Source organism: Dermacentor variabilis, unplaced genomic scaffold, assembly GCF_050947875.1.
Source record: "Dermacentor variabilis isolate Ectoservices unplaced genomic scaffold, ASM5094787v1 scaffold_12, whole genome shotgun sequence".
Lineage (NCBI taxonomy): Eukaryota > Metazoa > Arthropoda > Arachnida > Ixodida > Ixodidae > Dermacentor > Dermacentor variabilis.
The window spans coordinates 15,412,714-15,438,266 of record NW_027460280.1 but is presented as its reverse complement, the minus strand read 5'-3'; the positions used below and the strand labels follow the sequence as shown (position 1 = coordinate 15,438,266).

Here is a 25,553-nt window from a genome sequence, read left to right as displayed (position 1 = left end):
TTTATCCCATTGCCCTAGAATAACTGTGAACTCTGCAGACATCAAATCTGGTGGAAATTGAGTGTGTGGGAAGGAGGGGGGGGGGGGCGCTATAAAGCACTCAAGCATTGCACACCCCCCTCAGCAGTTGTAGTGGTGGTTTTTAGCAGCTTCGCTGGACGTCCCATGTCGCAGGGCTGGGATGGCGAGTCCATTTTTTTTGTGTGTGTGAATATTGCAACACACTTTACCAGAGCTTTCTACTCTCATTATAACTTACACTGGTGTTCTCAACTTATTACTAACAATTGATACTACAAAAAGTTCTGGAGATGACGGAGTGCCAAACAAATTTTTACAGCGATACTCTGAATGGAACGCCCAGTACTTGACAGTTACATTTCAACAAATCTCTTGAGATGTTGACAGTTCCTCGTGTTTGGAAACAAGCTAACATTATTCCCGTCTTCAAATCTGGCAGCAAACAGCTAATCAATAACTACAGGCCTATATAGTTGCTGCCCACGTGTTGCAAACTTCTCGAGCACCATCATCCATAAGCACATCATTCAATATTTAATGGCAAATAACTTTCTGTCTCCACAGCAGCATGGTTTTCGAGCAGGATTTTCTACAACAACGCAGTTATTAGAATTCACACATGACATAGTCACATCACTAAATAACCGCGGTCAGCTTGATGCCATCTTTATCAACTACTCAAAAGCATTTGACACGGTAAGCCATAAAAAATTGCTTCTAAAACTTGCTGCAATCTTTCCTGGTAATAAACTAATTGACTGGATATCCGATTACCTGCACCTCCGATTCCAATCCGTCAGTCACTTTTAATTACAAAACCTCTTCTATAGCTCAGGTCATGTCAGGGGTGCCGCAGGGCTCAGTTCTCGGGCAACTCCTATTCATCATATATGTTAACGACATTATTGAAGTAGCCAAAAATACACAAGTGACAATACGTCTTTATGCAGATGATTGCGTGATCTATTCTAACATTCGTACTCTTTGTGATCAAGAAGTGCTTAATAACATATTTTCATCCTTTTCAGACTGGAGTAACACATGGCAGATGAGCATTAACTTCAGCAAGACAGTGGCAATGTCTTTTACTAATGAGAAACATCCCCTAAAATTTACGTATAGCACACAAGGATACAGTATAAACGAAGTTAACGAGTTCAAATACCTTGGACTTACTATCACAACTAACCTTAGTTGGCATAGTCACATCAATATAGTCTGCTCTAAAGCGATGTGAAAACTAGGGTGCCTAAAACGAACTTTAAAACACGGCGCTAAAGAGTGCAAGCTTACGGCTTATAAATCACTAATTAGACCTGTTTTAGAGTATGCTTCTGTAGTGTGGTCGCCTTATTGCATAAAGGATATTCCCAAATTAGAATCCATTCAGAAAAAAGCTGTTAGATTTATTTATGTTTATTTATTTATTTATGTTAGATTTACATACGGCCGTTACGACCGTATGTTTTCACCGTCATCCCACGCACACGCTTTATCATTGGACCCATTGTCGTTTCGTCGCACGTGTGACCACCTAATCCTGTTGCACAAAATCGTACACGGATTGACTAACATTGAAGTGCCTATCTCGCTAACCACACCTACTGCGCGAATAACCCGACGTACTCACCCATTAAACATAGATCCCTTCGTTCCAAAAATAGATTGCTACAAGTTTTCTTTTTTTCTGCACACTGTTGAATTATGGAATAACTTACATGGTTCTCTGCGTTCATTGCCGACTAATCAATTTCAGAAAGAACTGCCTAACCACGTTGGTTGACATGTTGTGTTCATAAGTTATGTAACCCACCTCTGCTATGTCTCTAAATGAGATAGCAGTATTTGCAAATAAAATAAATAAATAAAACTTATGTTTATTGTACATCGTCGCCTACAACCTCGGCAGTACTATTACATAAACTAGCGATACATTTATGTTGTAACTTAAACAGCAAGTACAATTCTTTGTTGAATTATTTAAATTCTTTGTAGCAAACGTGCCTTTTTATGTACGCTATACTGTTGCTACTGGGTGAGATCCGAGACCACTGTGGGTGCACTCATTGCCTTTTGCCCCTGTATCATCGAGATGATGTATAGCTGCAAGAGATAAATGTAAATTCAGCTCATTTTTCTGGCCCCGTGGTTCCCCACGTGTAATTCATAAATAGGTCCCTGTCGGTTAAATATACTTATAACAGAAGCATTTCCAGGCTATTTCACTTATTGTAATACTAACTGGCAATAAATATGTATATATATATATATATATATATATATATATATATATATATATATATATATATATATATATATATATATATATATATATGTATATATGGAGAGAAAGAGCGAAAGGTTAGACCTCATGCGGTTTGCCCCCCCCCCCACACACACACACACACGCATTCTAGAAATAGTTGGTACTGCACGTCTTTTACTGCCGCAGCACATCAGAAAAAGCTCTGAAGACCTTCCAGCACGCTTATTTCACCAAATCGATGCTCATCCTGTGACAGGAGGCAGCGGATGCACGCGTGTTCAATTAAGGAATACATACTGTGTCCCGTGACAGTTGCCCCTTCCCACGCTTGTTGAGCTTCACCGCAATAATTTGCGCACGCTTCACCGCGCAATATTTCTGTAGTGAGGCGAAGCTCCTTTGGCAGCCGGCATTATGCAACACGTCGAGCTTTCCGAGCTTCGAAACCAATCGCGAGGACCATAAAGGCGGAGTCGGCGCCATTGCTGACAGCGGCGAATTCTTTCAATGAAAAACACGGCACAAAACGGCAAGAAGCTTAATAGCGAACGCAGAAGCAGCTAGGCCTAGCGTCTGCGGTGGTGGCTGCGGCTGCCAGCGGATCTGCGTGCGAGAGCGCCGGTTCGAGGAGCGACAAGGTAATCAAAACGGCGGCATTGGTGGTAGTTTTATTAATGCCATTTCGGACCTGCCATGACTGCAAAAAGTCCGGGAAATCGGATGGCGAAGGGTTCTTGCATCCGAAATTTCAGACGTTATTATACATAGGCGCTATGGGATACGTGGTGGTGCCGCGAAGCCATCCGAATTATCGGGCGTCTGGAAAGTCAGTCGTTGACTAAACACTGGTAACTCCTCCTACTCGAGCCAGCTTTAACGCGACTTTCTTTCCCTTTCAATAAAATTACAGCTAATTTTCCCTGATAGAAGCGCTAATTCCCTGAGTTTTCCCTGACTTTTTCCAGACTATTGAAAATCCCTGAGAATTCCCGGTTTTCCCGGTTGGTAGACACCCTGAGTACAGCCCGAGAGAAATGAACACGTGGCAGAAGTGTGCCACGTGGTGAGCTGAGCAACCCAAGAAAATAGAAAGAAAATTCGTGGGGCCGCAACATTCATATGGGGACGGATTACCAGCAAAGCTGTTTAGGCTGCATACATGGGCTGCATACATGGGCCACATACATTATGAAATCAATTTTTTTTTTCATATGGCACCACACTACGCCGACACCAGCGCCGCTGCGGTCACCGCAGCGCCCCTACATTTGCTGCAACTGCTACTGCAGCCGCACCAGCACCTCCGACGGGCATGACATTGTAACCACAGAAGCTGATGTACAGATGCAAAATGGCAGCACAACAGACAACACGGCACACATGCACAGGCGCCGTTGAAGCACTGCTTATGTGCGCCTCCCGTATATATATGGAAGCGCAGGTGTATTTACACCTCAGAAGCTGATCATACCAGCAGTTCAAGACTTGTTAAACTTACACACTCAGTGCACATTAGTTGGAAAAAGCGGAACGCCTGTACCACGTCTGCACCCTGACATTCGGTTCGAGTGTCGCACCTTGCCTGCACCATAAAAAATCGAGCTGCACAATTTCTGAACTTCTCGTTAACCTCCGTGAAATGGTTCACAGTGATGCAGGCAAATCGAATGAACCTGTTATAACCACAGAAGCGCAGGCCACAAGCACAGGTCACGTTCACAAGTGATGTCGCCACACTCTCTCCCCATCTCATTATTCCTCAAACAGGATTTAAAACAAATAAAGCCCATGAAGTCCAACTTGCTACACTAAGTGCTAAGTGCTTCTTATTATTTTTTTTTGTGTGTATGTATGTGTGTGTGTGTGTGTGTATATATATATATATATATATAGTTTCCCTTACAATGCTAAATTATGTGGTTCTATTTAGACCTAAGATATTATGCTTATTTTTGGAAATTGGCAGAGTATTTTACGCCCAGTATTGCACCAACTCCGGGATCCACACGTCATGATAAGCATGCAAGCCGGTCAAGGCACTCCCCCTGGGAAAGCATGCAAGGGACCGGGGGCTAGAGCTAAACAGCTTCACTGCAAAATGAAGGTGCTCTGGCTGGCTCTGGCAGCCCACAGGTAGCCAGAAGAGGAAAAACAAAGAAGCCCACTCTTGTGTGCGCTATGTCGTACACAACAAGAATTATACAGTCAAATGCCATTACTACACCAGTACTAGGCACCTTTGGAATCCTCCGTTAAGTATAAACCCGCGACAGCGACAAGCGACGCGATGGAGATGGCTGCCGTGTTCGCTCATTGGCTACAAGTCGTACCCCATGCGAGCGATGACTTCGAGCGACGTCTCCCCAGTGTTGCCGGTATGAGGGCAGCAATATAGGCGCCGAAACTAACGTGACGCTTGCTTTATTAACTTAAGTTGATTTGTTTTACTGTAAAAAGCAGCATAAAATATTTCTGAAGGTCTTCCAGTAGGTTCTTATCTTTGCACGTATAAAAATTCAATCGTTTGCTCATTCCACACAACAATCGGAAGTACTTGAGTTATGTACATCCAGTTCCGGCTTTGCGCGCACTATTGGCTAGTCGCTCATAGCACTTCCGGGTGACGAGCGACAAATTCTAGATTTGCAGAACTGAGCGATCTGTTCAAGTGAAGGCCCGATCCGCCGCTCGAAGCCGTTGCTCGTCGCTCTCGCGCACAAAATCATGCTCATGTGGTTTAGCCTTTATTCAGGTCACTCCGTTGTAAAGGTCATGCACCATGTCACTCACGGGCTATAAGCACATTCAACGAAAGAAAGCATTCATTTACATGAGCACAAGAGAGACTTAGGGAAATAAGCCGCTAATTTTTCTTCACACTGGTTGTCTGACATAATGTGCAACTGCGGCCAACCTTATCACATCCAGGTTTACAGCAAGCTCAGTTGCAAACCACAGGAGCTACGCAAAATAAAGCTGAGGATTGTTGAATGACACTATTGCCTCACTTGTCATCAAAATTCTTTGTTCATTTACACAATCTTTATACTGTTTCCTTCGTTCACATCAGCATCCTTTTTGCCTTAGATGGCTTTGAATATGTCGGTTATCAGTTATGAGAATGTCATCATGTCGTCATCACCTGCGACGCATTCGTGAACCGTCGCAACCGTTTATGCATTCAAACAAGTAACGTATGGGTTGAGCAATTCCTGGATAACAGCAGGACTACTGCACACAGCTCAACAGGAACACCAAACTCACGCCAGCAGTGAAAGTCATCAGAACGCCACCTTGACTATGTCAGAGCCGATTAGGCAAACCTTAAGAGCACTATCTTATTACACGTCATAGAACCAGGCAGAATCTGGTATCATAACCTGCATGAAGTTAACTTAGTGTGACTTGGCCTTGACACTTTTGCAGCTAAACAGACTCAGCATGATCTATATATATATATTCTTTCTACCTCTACACGCACGGGATGTGCTTGCGTGTCTATAGTGAGACAGCATTACGGTACCAGTGCAAACGTGCCTCTAGTGTCCTAATCATTATCGCAATAAACATATCTTTATACAGTTCTTAGAGCAAGAAAAATTCTAAAGCTACATTAGGAAGAAAAGAAGCTAAAGATTCAAAAGCGCAAATTCCAATTTGGACACCAAATAATGAACAGGGGAAATGCACTGAGACATCAGCCCTCCAGAGCCTACGACGAAGTACTTCTCATGCATAAATTTAAGGCCCACAAGGAAAGTCGCAAACGCGGTTCAGGTGGAAGCCATCTATGTTTTACACATAGATGGCTTCCAAGTGCCAAAGTGGTGTAATAAATTAAAAGCGGTAAAATGACTCAACCACAATAATATAATTGCATAGAGTGTGATAAATTAGTGCAATAGCATTAACATTCTCACAGTATCACAAGCTATCTTTAGTAATTTCTTTCTTTTTTTGAGAAAGTTTCTTTTAGAAAAAGAATTGAATTTCTTTTTAGGAAACAAAAGGAGGAGTGCCTTTATCATTGGGCATGTACTTGAATGTCGCAGGAGATTCTCAATTTCTCTATTACTCAGGCTCTCTTCATGATAATATTGAAGCCTTAGAGATTCTCGAGCAAGTTAGCTTGACTTAATATTTGCCTTTAGTGTACCTTTAAGCCAGCTTTCTCTCTCCTTTCGTCTCGCTAACATGCTGGAGGCTACACAGCGAAAAAGCAAAGCGGGCCCCCCGGCCGAAAATCTAGTGTCACTGAAAGGGCTCGTCGTGGCAGCCGCGATAGGCTGCGCTACGCAGCACGCCGCTGCCATCTCTGAGGCCACATGCAGCAGATGCAGCTACACACAGTGCAAAGATGAAATTATTTTCCTGTGTTTTTGATATCGCAGACATATATATTTTTCATTTATTTAGCTAAATATTACCAATTACATATTACTGGGGATGCTCACACGATCACGAAATCAGCCAATAGTGTTGGTGGGTCAGCTGCTTTCGTTGAGGCAGCATGACAACCTTGCGGAAGCGAGAGCAAGCAATTTTTCGCTGTCTTCGACAATAGGTTGCAGATTCCCTGCTGCACACAGTGCATTCATATTTGGCTCACATGTTGCCTCTACGACAGATTGGCAACATTTTTTTTACAGTGTTTAAAAAGTGTTTCTGGGCCTCTTTAAACTCAAGGACAGCCATCTGATATAACATTTGACAGCGAACTCTAAGGTCTTGTACTTCAGTTTCCTTGTTTGCTTCAATGCATGCAACAATGCAGCACTTGCAGTCTTCGCCCAAGCAGACATCTAACGGCCGCAAAACTTGGGGTCAATGGAGTTGACGTCACTACATTATATTGCATTGATTTGGATGAAGTTCTGCAAAGGGTCCTACGAAGACGGTCCACCTTTGTTCAGAGCTCTGCTATTGAATTCATACGGTGCTGAAAAAGTGCATTCAGTTGTTGAATTAAGTTCAGAACATAGCTCACGAAGCTTAAATAGGCCTCAGTGATGCAGTTCATGTCGCTCAGGATCTTTTCAACCCCGAAAGTGCGATGCTTAATGGCTGCTTCTCGGAAGAGAAGTCACAGCATATCCCATTCTCCAAGTAGACGCTCAATGCATTTGTGAAGGATGATGCATAGCGTTTCACAAGGACGCAGAATTTTTCTTCTCTCCATTTGGAGATATTCTCGAAAAGCAGCCAGCTGAGCTTGTCCCTTGCTGCTATGGATTAAAGTAACTTGCAATACTGCGGAAGAAAACTTCACCGTACCTTGGTAACAATTCGTCGCACCTTTGCACACGGCAATGTGAGCCGAGTTACACGTGCAGTGTATGGTGAATCTTCGATCTACCTTTTCCTGCAATTGCTGCATTAAAGAATTGTGTTGGCCAACCATGACACTATCACTGTCACCGTGCCGACCAACTGTGTTTTCAAGAGTGATGTTCCTCTGTGTGAAGCAGTTTTCAACAGCTGATGCAAGTGCTTCAGCAGAACAACTACTGCTGTATAAGAAAACCGCTTCAAAGGGCTGAGTCTTTAACTCTTCTTTTTTTTTTTTTTGCCTCTCTATATTAAAAGTGCCCTGAACCTCCTTGATTTGAAGCCTCAAAAAAGACTTCAAGCAAGTACGGTGCCTCCCAGGAATATATTACCAAAAGAGTTAGTATGATTTTAATCAGAACAGCGCGTATTTTGACAGGGACTACGAGGGAGACACGCACGGACAAGCACTGTACGACAGGGTGCTTATCCGTGTCATGTCTCCCTCCTAGTCCCTGTCAAAATATGCGCTGTTCTGTTAAAAATGGCTTACCAACTCGCCCAAACATCCGTTTTAACGAGTTAGTACAAGCATTGGCACTATAAGCACAATATCTACCCTTCTCATTTCCCGTCAACCTCGTCCGTTAAGAAGAAGCAAGGTGGAGCCGAGGGCAATACCACACCTACGGCGTTAAGACACCTGGCTTCCGTGTTGTGTTTCTTGCCTTGGCGGAAATTGAGGGCACTTTTGGCAACCCTAACGTCGCTGTTACTAATGACATCTTCGGGTGATCGTTTCGGAATGCTCTAGACCGCTCTCACGAGCGGCGTTTTCTTTGCCTGGTTGAATGAGGGTGAGCGCCTCACATTCGGCTGGTCCTTTTCGATCACTCTCCTCCATTTTCGAGCGCTCCGAGCGCTGTTGTCGGAGCAGTCGTAGAGATTGACAGCATTTACAACACAGCGTCGCCGCTGTTGGGGACAGTCCAGTGTAACCTAGGCAACCTAGACCATGCATGCAAGCATCAAACGCTCGTCCCACCAGCGCGTCCACGCTGCAGGGAGCTTTGGATAGACGAAACATCGGACGTTGGCAGTAGTCACGTGGTTTCGCACCTGCCATCTCCTCCTCCGAGAACAAGCCACACATTCGGCTTGCACGCTTGTCCTCTACCTCCGAGTTTGGGGAATGCCGGATATGCCCGACTCTGCTTCGGGGGATAGAGGCGACCAGTCGAATATAACATAAGGTAACGCTGGTCTCATGCCTGTGCTATGCTTCCCATGTACTCTACAGCTGCATGCAGCTGTGTTTTCTCGTACAGAGTGGCATAAGTAGCACATTTCCTTCACCCTTATGTCTATGCCAACCATACAATTTCCGAGGCTCGAACAAAACATCACTATGTTCGCATGTGCAGTATATCAACATGTGCACATGGGTTCAGCAATGGATCGCGTGCTCTGGACTTGCTTTGAAAGGATTCCTAGCATAAGCTTTAACCAGGATAGCAACACACATCGAAGGTGTGCAATTTGGGACGCAGACCTGTTCCAGTCAGATATGAGCACTATCGCCTGGAGCCACGTCCCCCATGAAGGCCAATCAGACGTGGCTTTCAGAGCGTCTCGACAGCGAGACCGCTCATGGCCACACCCCACGGTGGCGTCCACGATATCAGCACTACACAGCAGACACAGCTAAATGTAACTGTAGTGTATAGCCAATATGGTGCAACATTTGCCATGTGCACGAAAGGGCTGGAGTGCACACTCGCACTCGTGTGCCTCAGTCTGGCCATGCTATGTGGTGCAGACTAGCGTTGTCATGCATCAACTTGATGACGCATTGTAGCCACATCCAAACTGTGCATTTTGAAGTGCTATGAATAGCTTAATACAAAGCAATGTCTGCCAAGGCGTCTAGCCAAGAGCAGCCAGAAGACAGCGCATGGTAGCAAGCTAATTTGTGGTCTGAACTTAAGCTTCGCATGGTTCAAGGCTAGTTGAGTGTTCGAAACTAGTCTAAATTAGCGAGACCCGACGGCTAGAACACCGATAAGCCGTGTGGCTAAAGTTTCATTCCTACATGGGCGAGTGTGGCCAAGCATGCAGTATTTCATCTCTAGATTTGAAACACAGATTTTTGCTTACACCTCAGCCTTTTTTGTCCACTACATCAACTATAACACACAGTAATAGTAAGATGAAGCACACTAATCCAAACAACCTTCTTGACTGATGTTACCTATGGCCAGTAGCAGCCATCTATGGGAATCTTGCATATGATAAAATATGCTAGTTGCCAACGGCTTTGAAAGGGGTGAGGTAAAGGCCTCTCTTTGTGAAAACGGTGTTTGAGAAAAACGTAATTTCCCAGTCCGCTTGTGAACTCTGAGCACTGCAATCCGAGATCAAAAGGTGAAATAAAACGTTTACTGAATGTTGGCAACAATTTAATTGCCGCCTGCTCACGCATCTCCCTCAGTCCCAAATAAAATGGTGTCGCCCTATTGGTATTGCATGCTGCTATCTTTGCCTCAGTTGTGTCTCCAAACACTACGGCACTCATGTGACGCTGCAAATGTCGATCTCGGGGACTATGGGGGTACAGGAAGTATCAGCCTGGTCCTCTGCTATAGAGGTCTCCCAGATAAGAAGCAATACAGGGTATGAGTCCTAATCCATAAGGACATAGCAAGCAACATTGACAAATTCTACAGCATTAATGAGAGGGTAGCACCAGTCGTAATCAAAATTAATAAGAGGTATAGATTAAAGGTAGTACAAGCCTACACTCCTACATTCAGTCACGATGATGAGGAAATAGATCAGCTTTATGAAGATGTTGAATTAGCGATGAAAAAAATGCAAACTCAGTATACTGTAGTAATGGGCGACTTCATTGCAAAAGTGGCGAGAAAGCAGGCTGGTGAACAAGCAGTCGGCAGCTATGGTGTTGATTCTAGGAATGCTAGAGGAGACATGCTGGTAGTATTTGAGGAAAGGAATAAGCTGCAAATAATGAACACCTTCTTCAGGAAGCATAGGAACAAAAAGAGGACCTGGAAAAGCCCTAACGGTGAAACAAGAGATGCAATTGGTTTCATACTTTCTGCCGATCCAAGCATAGTGCACAATGTAGAAGTGTTAGGTAGGGTAAAGTGCAGTGATCATAGGTTAGTGAGGTCTAGGTTTCACCTCAATTTTAAGAAAGAAAGAAAGTAAAATTTATCAAGGAGAAAAAGGCCAACCTAGACGCTGTAAGGGTAAAAACAGACCAATTCAGGCTAGTACTTGCAAACACGCAACCTTGGAGCAGAGAGATGATGATGTAAAGGTAATGAATGAAACCGTAGCTAAGCTGGCTTCAGAAGCAGCAACTGAAGTGGGAGTAAGGCACCAAGGCAACCCGTAGGTAAGCTCTCCCAAGTAACAAAGGACCTAATAAACAACAAAGAATGAAAGTGTCCGACGCAAGAGATCAGATAGAATTCACGGAACTGTCAAAGCTGATCGACAAGGATAAAATATGGGATATTCGAAATTATAACATCAGAAAGACTGAGGAAGCAGTAAAAAATGGACACAGCATAAAATCAGTGAGAAAGAAACTTGGCATAGGGCAAACCAAGATGTATGCACTGAAGGATAAGCAGGGTAATATCATCAGCAATCTCGAAGATATAGTAAAAGAAGCGGAAGAATTCTATACTGACCTGTACGGTACCCAGAGGAGTCGGGATAACTCCATTCGAAATTGTAATGAACAGGATACAGAAATTCCCCTATAACTAGCGATGAGGTCAGAAGGGCCTTGCAAGACATGAAACGGGGAAGAGCAGCAGGAGAAGATGGAATAACAGTCGATTTAATCAAAGATGGAGGAGTCATAATGCTTGAAAAACTGGCGGCCCTTTATAAGAACTATCGACTTAAAAGGATCCCAGAAAACTGGAAGAATGCCAACATTACACTAATTCACAAAAATGAAGACGTTTAAGAATGGAAAAATTATCGGACCCATTAGCTTAGTTCCAGTATTATATAAAATATTCACCAAGATAATCTCCAACAGAATAAGGGCAACACTGGACTTCAGTCAACCAAGGGAACAGGCTAGTTTCAGGAAGGGACACTCTACAATGGATCAAATCCATGTCATTAATCAGGTTATCGAGAAATCCGCAGAGTACAATCAGCCTCTCTATATGGCTTTTATAGATTACGAAAAGGCATTCGATTCAGTAGAGATACCAGCAGTCATAGAGGCATTACATAATCAAGAAGTACAGGAATATGTGAATATCTTGGAAATTATCTGCAAAGATTCCAAAGCTACCTTAATTCTCCACAACAAAAGTAGGAAGATACCTTTTAAAAAAGGGGTCATACAAAGAGACACAATGTCTCTAATGCTATTCACTGCGTGCTTGGGAGAAGTATTCAAGCTATTAAACTAGGAAGGCTTAGGAGTGAGGATCGACGGCGAACATCTCAGCCGCCTTCGATTTGCAGATGACATTGTCTTGTTCAGTAGCACTGGGGACAAGCTACAACAAATGATTGAGGACCATAACAGGGAGTGTAAGAGTGGGGTTGAAGTTTGTTATGCAGAAGATAAAAGTAATGCTCAATAGCTTGGCAAGGGCACAAGAGTTCAGGATCGCCACTCAGCCTCTAGAGAAGGAGGTTGTTTACCTAGGTCAATCACTCACAGCAGACCCTGATTATGAGAAATAATTTTACAGAAGAATAAAAATGGGTTGGAGCGCTTACGGCAGGCATTGCCAGATCCTGACTGGGAGCTTACCACTATCATTAAAAGGTGTACAATCCCTGCATTCTACCAATGCTAACATATGAGGCAGAAACTGGGAGACTGACAAGCAAGCTAGATAACAAATCAAGGACCACACACAGAGTGATGTAATGAAAAATGTTGGGCGTAATGTTAAGAGACAGGAAGAGAGTGGTAAGGATCACAGAGCAATCAGGGATAGGCGATATTCTAATTGACAGTAAGAGAAAAAAAATGGAGCTGGGCAGGTGTCATGTAATGCGCAGGTTAGATAACTGGGAGACCATTAGTGCCAAGAGAAGGGAAGCATAGTTGAGGAAGACTAGGTAGGGTGATGAAATTAAGAAATTCACACGCACTAGTTGGAATCAGTTGGCAATATGATACCACAAAGAGTAAAACAAAATCAGTTTAAGAGCATGGAATGCGCACATGAACTTATGCAGGTCCCATGCATTGTGGGAATCAGTGTATGCAAAGCTATCATGAGCCAATAATGCAAAAATGGCACAAGAGATGCGCTGCAGACTGCGGTACGCATCCCTCAGTCACCATAATGGACCTTGCAGAGAAAGTGGAACGTTTATTCAGCCTTAAAAAGCTTCAAATCACAAGACATACCATGCTTGACTTTGTACAAGTGTGCCACAATGCCACTGTACAATGAGCAACGTGCAGTGAATTTCGGAGATAAATTTGTCCCGTAACTTGTGCCTTTCAGCTAAAAGATGCACGTGCTTACTTTTTATCTACAGCTCCCAAGAGGCTACACCACTTGCAGTGACACAGAATGTGCAATTTTTGTAGATCCATGCAGCTCTCTGCAAAGCTGAGATTTGCATTTGCTTCCCCGACAAGATATCTTTTTGGGAATCATACCTTATTTGCTGTCCTTGCATTAACAATCCCTGATTACTACCAAGTATTCCATAAAGTGGGTCAATTACAATACATTCCTTCCTCATAAATTTGTCACAGAATAAAACCTGACAAAGATTTGGCATATTCCCACTGCTTGAGCATACATACAATGGCAGAAAATCTTTAAATTACAACATGCCAACTCTAATGAAGGCACTAAGCAACGAGAAGTTGTGAGTAGATTGTAATTCACAGTAGCTGTGAGCTTGTAAAAGTGTTGGCATGCTATGTTAAGTGTGAAATGTAGCAAATTTTTTACATACAACAACACGATTTAACAGCAAGGAGGCCCCTGGGGAATAACAGGATTCTACAAGCTTGCCTCCAATGACACAAGCTGCAATCATACATAAATGGAAGTCTAAACATGAGGTAGCAACCAAATGCCTACGCAAGCCCTGTTTTGCTAAAGCTGGATGGGCCTCACACTATTTGCTAGCAGCAGGCCTCCCGAATCATATAAGACATTGTGAAGGAATCATCAAAAATGGAGAGTCTTGAGCTATTTAATAGAGTGCTAGTGGACAGTGCAGCACAACCTCTGTGCTGTCATACCAGTGCACCCATTCTCTGATCATACCTACATGAGTAAGGATGCCCTACATGGACTTCGTGCCATTTATTATACAACCGTAGAATGTAAACAATCCGCCAACGACTTTCAAATGCTAAGGTGGCTTTGCAAAAAAAAAAAAAAAAGAAAGAAAGAAAGTGGTGTTGATGATAACTCATTGGCAGCAGCAACACCCCTTCCTTACTGCTACAATGTTTTGCCAAGTTTCACACTGCCTATGATCTAAGTAATCTCTGCATAATATACTCAACTTTTTCCCTTTGTGCTCTACCCATCTAGCTTATGTTTCAGAAAATCCTGAAACATCAACCACTTACAGACATTACAAGCTTTTAATAAAAGACAAGTGAAGAATCTCATCACATTCATTCTACCAGTTTCTTGTAGCCCCAATGGCATTTTTTACCTGTGTAAGTAGCCAAGTCAGATGGGTACATTTAGTGACAATTTGAGTGATTGTACTTCAGTGCAGCAAGCGGTGAGTTGTTAGATGGCAAAGACAAGTGTCATTTGGAATTGATGGCAGTGTCAATTCATAAATCAGGCAGAACATTATGTGTTAGTTGATTTAGGCAATATTTGCAAAATAATATTAACATGATCAATCATCACTGGATCCAACAGACAAGTGAGGTGCTGCGCATATGGCAGCGCTCAAAGCGGTCAAGCGCCTAAAAAAAAGACTGCTTTCATTAGCAGAGGAAGTATGAGTTTTCAGAAGCTTATGAAATCACAAAACCTGGTCTCAGAGTTAGTGCCAGCCATGCACTGAGTTTTTCCATCTTGAAGCACCCCTTTGATGTATGCATTCACTGTTAAGTAAATTTTACAATGCGTGCCAATGAACCTTTCAGTGTGTGACAGCCTATGAATGACACTAACAGCAAAGTGCACTTGCTGAAAGTGACACCAAATTTTCCTGCCTGACTGGGGTATGCCATCAGACTTGTAGGCTTCAATGGTACTTGTGAAACAAGGTTTTCTGAGAAAAATTTCATATATACCTTGGTTTAACTGAGTGCTTCATTAGAGACCTGACATTTTGAAAAATTCATAATCAATAATAAATATCAAAACCAAGGTAAAAGCAGTGGACCAATTATTTTATGCAATATAAAAGAAATGCTATTGCGCAGAATGGATGAAAGAAAGGCACATGTTTACATTGGCCATGGAACAAGCAGATGCTGTCCAAACCCCTTGAAGTGAGCCAGACGCTGAGACTGGATAACTTACTGGTTGTTCCATGGCACATAAAACACTCACAAACTCGGTCAAAACACACAGAGGCACCCTTAAAATGATAGCAAGTCTGCCCCTTCCAGTGTGCCCTCATGTATGTTCACTCAATGACTGGCTAAAATGTACTGGCACAGCTGCAAGCTCTAGAGATCCAACTGCCCTGTGGCACCCAATGGACACTCAGCAATATTTAATGTGCAGTGTCTGTTATCGAGTTGTCATTCACGATAGTCCTTACTACACTAACTATAATTAATCTTCTAGATGTTGAAGGAAACTCCAGAGAAAACAGATGCTGCACAATCTCACTATGTCCCTCTCCCACTGTAAATCAAAGTGCAAGAGCACACAACAATGTACACACCTCTTTCATGGTCTTTCTCTCGATCTTTGAGTCTCTGGTTGTACGATGATTTGTGGTAGCGTGGGCTGTGTCGGCTGTCTGGGCTACCCATCCGGCTATGGCTACCATTTGAAGGCGACTCACGGACTTTGTCGTTGTATCGACTTCCAAGGTTAGACTTTGAGCTGTACTTGCTCGAGTTCTGCACAGACACAAGACAACTATAGCACAGTACTATTGCATGGGTAGCTCAACAGTCAGGTCACCCCCCAACAGATTTTCTGACCACAAAAGTCCCATCTATTTGAAAATGCTAATAGACAAAGGTTCCCACACTTTGCTTATCTTAGGCAACGAGCGGCTGCAATGAGAAACAATTTCGACACCAGCCCTTTCGGAATTAATTGGACAAGAAACTTTGGCCGCCAATCGCCGCGCTGTAGGCTTGAGGAAGCTCCGTGCAGACACGACTGGCCTCTAGACACTGAAAGAGCAGACGGTTCCCTGTGTACATTCACCGTCAGGTATCTAGTGCACTAGAACCAAGCAACGCAGCCGCTTTGGACGCACGAACTGTCAAAGACGCTGTACCAACACAACCAACACGGTTTATAAAATTCACCATGATGCAAAAAAGAAAAAAACACTTCACTATACTTAGGCCTAGCAATAAACTCCGGAAAGTTGGGACGCGATTCAGATATTTACATGGCAACTTCACCTAGAAGCTAAACAAGCGCGGTACAAGGCGTGGCGCTCATTTTTCGTGGCTAAGTACTTTTCGATTACCGAAAATTGATACAAAAACAAAAACCTTATCGGGCTTCCATACTCCTGAAGCTGGAGGAAGGCTCTGCGCGCTTGACATACAGAAATGCTCAGCGCCGGGTGAAAAAACGCACAGAGTCGGATGTTAATAGTTCCAGTAGATCACAAAAACAGACTGTTACGCTCAGGAAATGTGGTAACGTAGGCATCTCGCCATCGACAGTTAATATATAAAGAAAACAGTCTCTGCGGAGGCTGGCACGAATACGGCCCAACTATAGCTTACTTGCTGTTGGAACATTAATGTGCAAGGAAAAATCAAGTGAGATGATGAGGAAAGCGCATAAATACCTCAAAGAAATAATTTAACATTACGAAGGAAAAGCTGCAGTCAAGCAGATACTAACCTCGTACGGATGGGCCTGAGTTCTGTCAAAATACCTGAAAAAGCGTAAGTCAGCGACGTTACAACAGAAGTCGCTGTGATGTTCCACAGTCGGTGCGACACAAAATTTCAAACATCATCGCACAAGTCGCGCAATACGAGCAAATATTTTGACAACAAATGAACATGGCGCCGCACAGAACACATCACATCATGGAGGCAAAGTGAATCCGCTCCTACCCATCGCTGAGCCTTGGAAGTTTCCTTGCATGCATTACCATTAATACTAGGCCAATGTAGAACTGTATGGTCAGCAAATTGACGTATTTTAAAGCCTATATAGAAGTTTATCTGGACCATAAGAGCACTAGCACGTCAGGCACATAATTGGACGCCATGACACATCCGGGGCCAATGCTTTTGATTACGCGGAAGAACGTCATCGCAAAGAAAGCACAATATCGCCATTCGGATTGCATTTTTATTACTCTTATAACAATTTTTATCGTAACTAGAAATAATCAAAATTGTGAATAGGTAAAATAACAGCTTTTTGTTGAGAACAGCGTCTTGCTTTGGCGTTACAGGCGCCCTGCCGCGGGTTGCGAGCGCGGTGGAACAATAGACATGTCTACCAACTATATGTACTCTCAACGGCGCTCTCTGCCCGCAGAACGGGCCGGCGCTAAGTGGGCTTACTCTCCAGAAAGCTCCCACTGGCGGGCGCGCCGGAAATGTCAACGATTTTTGCTTCACCGAAAGGCCGCGCCGCGGCGCTGATATCAACTTCACTATAGCGGGCTGTGTCGACCGTGTTGGAGCCTGTGCGTGCGTGCTTATATTTATTATCTTGTTTTCTTGAAACGTCGTGCTGCTGGCGTTATGTCTATGACTCTTTGTTCTCCAGTAACATGCGGAAAAGGTGTGTGCAGTGAATGTGACTAAGACTTCGCGTAAAATTTGTGTAGCATATCTAAACGCCGACAAAACCACTGCTACGCACCTGGGTGTAGTACGGGTTACGTTCACGTGAAGGGTGCTCCAAAGATATCATTATTTGGAGTCCCGAAGAACGAAGAGTTGCGAAAAAAATGAGAGAAGAATCTGCACCGCGCGGACAGAACCCTGGAAGACACGAGCGCGGTTTGTGAATTGCATTTTCAGCCGCAATATGTGCTTCGGGACTATGTGCACACTATCGAAGGAAAAGGAGTACGAATTCCACGTGGGAAGCCGATTCTTCGTGCCGACGCAGTCCCAACCATTTTACCTAACTTGCCGACGTGCTTGTCAAAAAAGACAGCACGGAAAAGACCACCTAGAAAAAGAAGAGGACCACTTTGAAGTGTCTTGCGCTGGCAGTGAAGGCGCTGCCGAACGTGATGCAGGCACCAATCATCAAGACAGAACTTTACTCCGAAAGCTCTCTACATGCCCAGAAAGTTTCAGGAAGCAGTGAAGTCAGCCTGAAGTTTTTGTGCTGCCTGAAAGCGCCATCGGAATATTGGAGCATGTACAAATTCCCCAATCACGATGGTGTCATAAACTGCACATCGTTTTTGACCTCGAAAGGAGAAGTCAGAAAAGGTCATGTGTTTTTCACTCGTCATCCGGCCCCAACTGCAAGATATTTGCCAGAGGTGTTTTGCTGAGCGAGTGTCAAGTGATAACTGAAAAGGATGCGGAGGCAGTGCTTCAGCAGACCAACTCTGTGCACCTGTGTACAGGCGCAATGAGGCAGGCGGACTACCAATAATCGCTGCTGACAGAAAAGTTAAAAACAAAAGTCCTAATGCGCGATGGAGTGTATTTCAGCAGCAACTGCAATGGTGCAGTTTCCAAGCAAGGTACTTGTTATTCATGATCTTTTAGATATAGATTGCGCAGAAAAATAAGCTCATACTGGGGAACAGCGCAACAAAGGCGAGACAAGGACGAGACCAGCGCTTGTCCCGTATTTGTTTCGCTGTTCCCCAGTATGAATACATACCAACTCGCATAGGTCTCAGCTTTACTCAGTGTGAAAAATAAGCTACCTATAATGTACCGTAGCTTGCTCATGCAAGATTATTTTGAATGAGTTGATGCAACTCTACCTTCCTCTTTTTTCGCAGGTGTGCAGTGCGTTTCATGCAAGTATTTGAGGCAAGCATTGCTCATGCGTAAATCAAGGATTAAATTCAGCACCACAAAGACCAGTCGTGCTGCTTCACGGAAACTTAAAGCTGCAATCCAGAAGAACCGGAGGCTTCTGACTCGTCTCGGCAATGCCAATGAGCAAATTTTGAAGCTGCAGAAGATTAACTCCGTCATCAAAGCGGAGGTCCTTGAGGAAAACATTGCAAGCCTTCCCCCGCGACAGCAGGAAGCTGTCAGGCAGTGCTTTTCAGCGTGTAAAGCCCAACGGCTTGCGATACAGCAAGAGTTGGGTGCTTGACTGTATCATGATGAAAATGAAGAGCCCTCGCCTCTACGAACACCTTCGAAGGAACAAAATTTTGTCCCTTCCGAGTAAAGCAGCGCTTAAAAGGTGTATGTCAGTTTTCGGCTTCAGTGAAAAAGTTCTGCAGAAACTGAAGACAAAAGCAACAAACCTTAACAGCTGCAAAAGGCATGGAGGCCTGGTAATCTACGAATTGAAACTTTCAGAACACCTGTCTGTTAAGAACTCTGGCATTGTAGAGGGCTTTGTAGATCTCGGGCCCTTCACGACAACAAAAGATAAGCAAATACCATCTGATCATGCTATAGTAATTCTCTTTGTGCTGTTCCAAGGGAAATGGAGCCAAATTATTGGCTGTTTCGATACAAATGGGAATATGAAAGGCGATACCCTGGCTAAAGCTGTGACAGAGGCTACGATACTAGCCGAGAAGAGTGGTCTCTTTGTGGACTTTATTACCACTGATGGTGCTGCTTGGAATCGCAAGATGTGGGAAATCATGGGATTGCAGGCAACTGCAATGTCAACCATCTGTAAAGTGCAACATCCTGTTGATTCAGACCGACATTTATTTTTTGTCTGAGACTTTCCACATCTCATAAAATGCCTCCGGAACTCCCTCTTGAAATGTGGATTGAACACTCCAGCTGGTCATGTAAGTTGGCTCAGATGTTTAAGACAGCAGCATGTTTATAAGATTTAGATTTAGATTATTTCTGATAATTGTTTTTGGTCACATTGCAGTGGTAATTCAGCAGATGAAAATGGGTTGCATTGATGCTCTGAATATGGGCGTGACACTTTCACCATCTCTGATGTATATGGTATTAAGCCAGCTTCATATTTTTTACAGGTTACTATGCAGCATGTGAAGGAAGCCTTCAACATAGACTCGTGCAACGTGACCCTTAAAGCCATGCCAGGGATCACACGATGCTACCTAGAACCAAACGGGTTCAAGAAAATGAGAGCTACCTACGCCTTTCAACTCTTTGGAACAAGGGTCCTACAAGCCCTTCATCTGTACCAAGAAAAGCTATGCAATATATTTGGCACCATAACCGCCACCCAGCATTTCTTCAGGTGAGGAAACTTGACGAGATATTTCAAACAATAAATAACACTAAACGGTTGTAGCTTAACTTGATATTTTTTCTCTCGCATTGTGCTCTAACACTAAAGTTAAATCTTCAATATTTTTTTCAGTAAGATTCATCATCTGATCACCCTAATGACGTCAAGGCATCCCGGAGAAACCCTGTGACCACATTCTTCTCATGCGACAGAGCTCAAGGAATTTTTGTTGTACTTGAATCAATGGGAGAAGCATGCAAATGGCAAAGGGGGATTCATAAGGGATTCTACAGCGACAGGGTTACGCATCACCATATCAAGCACACTCGAATTGCTTGCCTACTTAACTGAGAAGGTGGGGTATAAGTATCTGATGACTTCAAGAATTAGCCAAGATAAACTTGAGAACCTTTTTGGAATTGGGAGACAAGCCTCTGGCAGCAAAGACCACCCTACGCTGTCCCAGTTCTTGGTCCTTGTAAACTGTCTCTCCTTTTATGGCCTCGTGAAAGCAATCAGCCTTGGGAACTGTGAAGCGGATACACTGGCCTCATTGCTAGAAATCAGCTCAGGTGATGATATGCAACCCGACAACCCTGACCGTCCCAGCCTTGATGCAACCAGCTCGGCAGCACAGACATCTTTGCCAGCACAAGCATCTGTGTCTGACCACAAACAGCATGTACTAGTTAGCAGTGATTCTCGGCTAATATTTCATATTGCAGGGTATGTTGCGCGTTGATGTGTCATGAAAATAGGATGCTAAGGTTTCATGTCACTTCTCACAATGCCATCTCCAGATGATGACTTCCAACTCTCTTGGTTAACACATTTTCTTGATAAAGGGGGACTGCTGTACCCGTCGAGTGTGCTCTTCGACTTTGTCAGCAAACTTGAAAACCTTTTCACTGAATGCTTCAGTTGCCATCAATTGCAGACTGACAGCATCCAGGACGTGCTGGCAGTTGTGAAAGAAAGGTTCGGACAAGAGGTTGGCTGCTCAGCTCACGCACCTATTCTTTCTGCCAGGATCATCAGCTTTTACATAATCTCTCGGCTGCACTTTTATGTGAAAGGGATAAACTCCAAGCATATGGGCAAGCGAGAAAAAGCAAAGCATCTTAAGCTGAGCCGTTCATGATGTAAATGTGCAAGTGCTTGTAACTGTATTGTTGAATTAAGTGACAAATAAGTTTTTTTAGGCCTGATAACGAATTACTTTTGTCAGGCCCCTCTTCACGTGCATACATTAATCACGTAAAGGAATGTTAAGAGGCCATGAAACACGGCATAAGAGAAGCGTGCGCATTCAGGTTTCGCTGCACAGCATTCGCCGACGCTTATTGACTATCTTAATGTCCAAGATAAGCTTCAAGGAATACTGCATGTGCTCAGAATTTCTGTTGACATCAAAGACTACCACAGATTTTGTCCTACAGTTAGAGCTGCTAAAAATAATAGGTCAGATGAGCTCTGGCTAACTGCTTGATCAGTGTCGCCAGACTTAAAATCACTACCTTCAGCTGCATGGAAACATCAGCGCAGAAACCTGAAAAAAGTAGCATTTACTTCAATACCATCTTCCTCCATCAAGCTGTTACGTATCACTGATTGGGTACCGCGCTATATCTCGCCTTGTCTGGGGCATAAAAACGCTAACTAATGAATTCCTTTGCAGATCATGTACGGAGCGTCCATCAGCCGTTTCCCCCATAAAAAGTAGGTGCAGGAATTAAAGCAGCGCGTACATATATGTGAGCGACCGAGCAGCGCCGTAGGCTGGACCAGGACGAAGCTACAGTGAAGTTGCTGGTGGCGCCACCTCTCGTGCTTGACATGAACGGTATCAGGGAACGAGGGGCAGCGAGCCCACTGCCCTCTTCTAGTACACTTTACCAGCGCTGAACGAGCCAACATTTTCAAAAACGTTGGAATGAGCTGACTACAACTTTGTTCGCGCTTCGTTCCTTTGCCGGCAGGAGTGCTGTGTGGTTGGAGTCATTAGAGTTACTGTATGTGCTACCGCAGGTACCATATACAGTAACTCTAGAAGTCATTAAAGCGCCTTAAACTTCGTAAAGTAGCGACCATATACAGTAACTCTAGAAGTCATTAAAGCGCCTTAAACTTGGTAAAGTAGCGACACTCTCCTCCTCCACGTTCCCACCTCCTCGTTTCTCCTCTCTTTCATGCTCCCTCCTCGACCGTGGCGCCACCTACACTGCTCGAGCGTAGCAACGGCGCCAACATGCGCTCCTTGTCACTCCGTAGACGTTTCTCGAGCAAAAATGGCGATGATGCACGGCGCGAGGGCCCACGTGATGCTATTAGGCCAATAGCGACGCGGCGTCAGCCTCGGCCAGAGCGCGCGAGGAGGAGGCGGCATTCTTCAAAGCGTGGCACTACTTCACGAAGTTTAAGGGGCTTTAGGAGTCATCGCCGTGGTTGGAGTTATCGCCGGCGACTGAAACCTGGCTGGGTGCTCAAAAGCAATTGTGGAGAGGGTGAAAGGGGACAAGAGTGGCGGTAGGGACATTTCCAGGGCGGACACTGGGTTCTGTCATGGAGCGAGCAAAAGAAAAGCTCGCGGAAAATGCTAACGTGCGCAACCCTTGTCAGAGTAGCAGGTGGGCTAAATGACGTCCTAAACAGGAACGGGACTGGACTAGCCCAGCGCTTGGCAAAGTGGGTGGACGACTTGCGCGAGCTATCCCCTCAGGTGCAGATCGTGGTGTGCACGGTGCCGGGGCTGCCTGTACGTGACAGTCACGTACAAAGAGCCGTAGTGGCTGCTAATGAGGCAATATGGAAAATGAGCCGAGAGAAAGGCTTCGAGGTTGTCGAAGTAAACAGGGAAGTGAGAAGGTGTGGTGGTTTTAAACGAGACGGGATACACTTCAGTTACAGACTGGCACGAGAAGTGGGCTGGCGACTTGGTGGTCGCGCTATTGCTTTTTTAGGGTGTCCACGGGCGCTCAGGAGGCCATCATAGACGTCAGACTCTGGAGTTTTGCAAGACGCGTAGCGCCAACTACCGGCGCGAAGAGGCAGTAATCGAGTAGTGCGAAGCCCGACTCCCTTGCTAAGTTGCCTATGCAGCTAGCGACTGCGAAACAACGATTTGACTAGATTTTGGTCCATATTGCGAGTGTTTTGCGCATTTAACACCCAGACAGAGAGCTATGAATTTCTACGCTAGTCGGACGCGCCGCCGAACTGCCATAAAGCGCTTGCTGGCTCACTCTTCAGACTGATGGCGGAAACGACGGCAACCGCGATAGCTCCGCGCGCTACGAAGAAACGCCGCAATCGACGCTGCTGTTGTGTTGTAAATTGCGATGAACGTGAAGGACTGAATAACAACGTTCACTTTTACCGATTTCCATCGCGATCGTATGAAGGGGAAAGGCGAGAGCGCTGGATACGGGCCGTTCAACCTGTTGGGCAATGGAATTACTTGCATTCCCCACAACACTGCGGCTCGCATGAGAAAGTGCGACAATTTTGTCCTTCTGTAATTGTGTTGCGTAGCCCTGACGGAGGACCGTGGTAACCAAGCGAAAACTCAAGAATCTGCAGCCGCCACTTCGTTGGTAACAGAAAAAACAACGTTGCGAACCATCCTGCTTATGTGCCATCGATATCTCCGCCTTTTAACAGACGTCCGCCTCCGCTTGACTCAACAAGTGGAACGGAGAGATTTGGCAGGTCAGCTTAACCAAATATTTTGGTTCGTTTATGAATTCAAAATCCTGTTCTAGAGCATCGTTGTATCGCGAGCTCATTTCTACTTTCGGTATTTTGTATGTCCTGCGCCGATACAACAAGCACGCTTCGCAATGTGCTGAGCCTGCTGGACTGCGTTTTTCATATGTGAGCAATAAAGGCGCTGTAGGAGCACTGGATGAGTAATTGCGAAGTAACGCACGTGTGTAAAGAAAAAAAATGTCGCGTTTATTTACATTTATTTATGCGCGCTTGTTGCTCGAAGAGTCTGCGAAAATTTCAAATTAAGGTACTGAGCGATGCTGTAGCTCCTGCGAGAAAAAAAGATGCAGCGCGTAGGCACTGTAGGAAGCTTACTTTAGTTTCGATCGCACGCTGTTTGCTGCCTTGGAAAAGGCTATGAAAGGATTTACTCTCTGTAAATAATTGCGAGACAAAACATTACAATAAAATAAAAAAAAAATATAGGAGATACTTAAGTCTTATGTTCAAGACATATTCAATATGAACCAATTTGAAATGCTTAGATTTTTATGCTGATATGCCTATAGACAAACCTGATGCTATCTGTACTTGCGAGTTGCAGCACGCCGAAATAACACTTGAGACTATTTTATATTGTACACGCACGTTCGCCCTGCTGAGCTTCCTTTCCGAAGCGTGGATGGGCGGAAGAAGCTTTCCAGGTCCTTGATTTTTAGGAAACCGTGCCTCAACACAAACGAAAGCGGAGGGTCCACTGTGGCCTATGCACCTTCGCTTGCGGACAGCTCTCCTTGCACTACCCAGTTCGCGCCAAGGCTGCGACGGGTTTTTCCGCAGCGCCGCCTGGGCAGAGTCTGAGGTCTATAGGCAGCAATGAAGAAGGTCCCCTAGGGAATCATCAGAAGAGCATCGCCTTCCAAACAGAAAAAGGAGGAAAGCAAGAAAAAGAGCTCGCCATGCAATAGGCTACATAAACATGCAGGGCGGCAGAAGAAAGGAAAAGTGGGCAGAGATTGAGGAGCAGTTACATAGAGAACAAATAGGTGTGTATGCGGTTACAGAAACACACCTTACAGACTCAGAAGAGCCGCCAGTTATTGAGAATTATGCTTGGGAAGGGGGTGCAACAGAACTAATTCGGAAAGAAAGGGAGGGGGAGTCGGAATGCTCATCCATCAGGGAGCCAAATGGAAAACACTAAATTCAAAACGTCAAGAGCATCTTTGGTTATCAGGTACAATGAGTGAGAAAAAAACTTGGCTAGGCGTTACGTATTTGTGGACCGGAAATAATTGCACAGAGAAGAATAAAGAGTTAGTGGAATGCATAAGCGCTGATGATAAGGGTTTCGGGAGTGGTGCTGAAATTGTCCTATTTGGTGACATGAATGCCCACATAGAGGATTTAGATGGCTATACCGACAACCACGGGAAGTCAATGCTAGAGCTTTGTGAGCAACATAATCTCGTTGTCGTGAATACAGGGCCTAAGTGTGAAGGGCAGATCACGTGGGAAGTGGGGAACCGGCAATCGACCATTGATTACTGTCTGATGACAGTAGGAATTCATGATAAGTTGAGAGAAATGGTCATTGATGAGGAAGGGTATAGCAGCATAGGGAGTGGCCATAAAGGCATCGTTTTCAATATGGGATATGTAGTTGGGAAAGAGAGCAAGGAGCGCAAAATGGCCAATCCAAATTTGAACGCTGAACAAATAGAAAATATAGTCAC

General features: G+C 44.4%; 2 protein-coding genes across 11 annotated transcripts in view; one reads left to right on the top strand and one right to left on the bottom strand.

Annotated features, from left to right (window-relative positions):
- The window catches only part of LOC142566104 (WW domain-containing adapter protein with coiled-coil-like), a 448,398-nt gene extending 431,376 nt beyond the window's left edge, over window positions 1–17,022 (bottom strand). For 8 of the 10 annotated variants that reach the window (XM_075676876.1, XM_075676877.1, XM_075676884.1 and 5 more), the window contains exons 1-3: window positions 16,833–17,022; window positions 16,615–16,648; window positions 15,461–15,641 (exon numbers count right to left, since the gene is read on the bottom strand). In XM_075676876.1, the coding sequence (XP_075532991.1) occupies window positions 15,461–15,641; window positions 16,615–16,648; window positions 16,833–16,873 (256 nt within the window). In that variant the 5' untranslated portion in view covers window positions 16,874–17,022. The remainder of the gene's footprint in view (window positions 1–15,460; window positions 15,642–16,614; window positions 16,649–16,832) is intronic. The other 2 variants (XM_075676880.1, XM_075676881.1) reach the window with 1 other exon arrangement.
- Window positions 17,023–17,367: 345 nt separating this feature from the next.
- LOC142566206 (uncharacterized) lies at window positions 17,368–24,009 on the top strand. Its single transcript, XM_075677049.1, has 4 exons — window positions 17,368–18,439; window positions 18,707–19,690; window positions 19,889–20,118; window positions 20,242–24,009. The coding sequence occupies exons 1-2, from the start codon at window positions 18,385–18,387 to the stop codon at window positions 19,027–19,029; spliced, it is 378 nt and encodes a 125-aa protein (XP_075533164.1). The 5' UTR covers window positions 17,368–18,384; the 3' UTR covers window positions 19,030–19,690; window positions 19,889–20,118; window positions 20,242–24,009.
- Window positions 24,010–25,553: the final 1,544 nt, after the last annotated feature.

Excerpts from the sequence above, each read along its gene's own strand:
- LOC142566206 (XM_075677049.1), top strand. The coding sequence starts at position 18,385 with ATGCGCGATGGAGTGTATTTCAGCAGCAACTGCAATGGTGCAGTTTCC. Across the intron at positions 18,440-18,706 it reads TGGTGCAGTTTCCAAGCAAG|GTGTGCAGTGCGTTTCATGC; the intron begins GTACTTGTTATT and ends CTTTTTTCGCAG.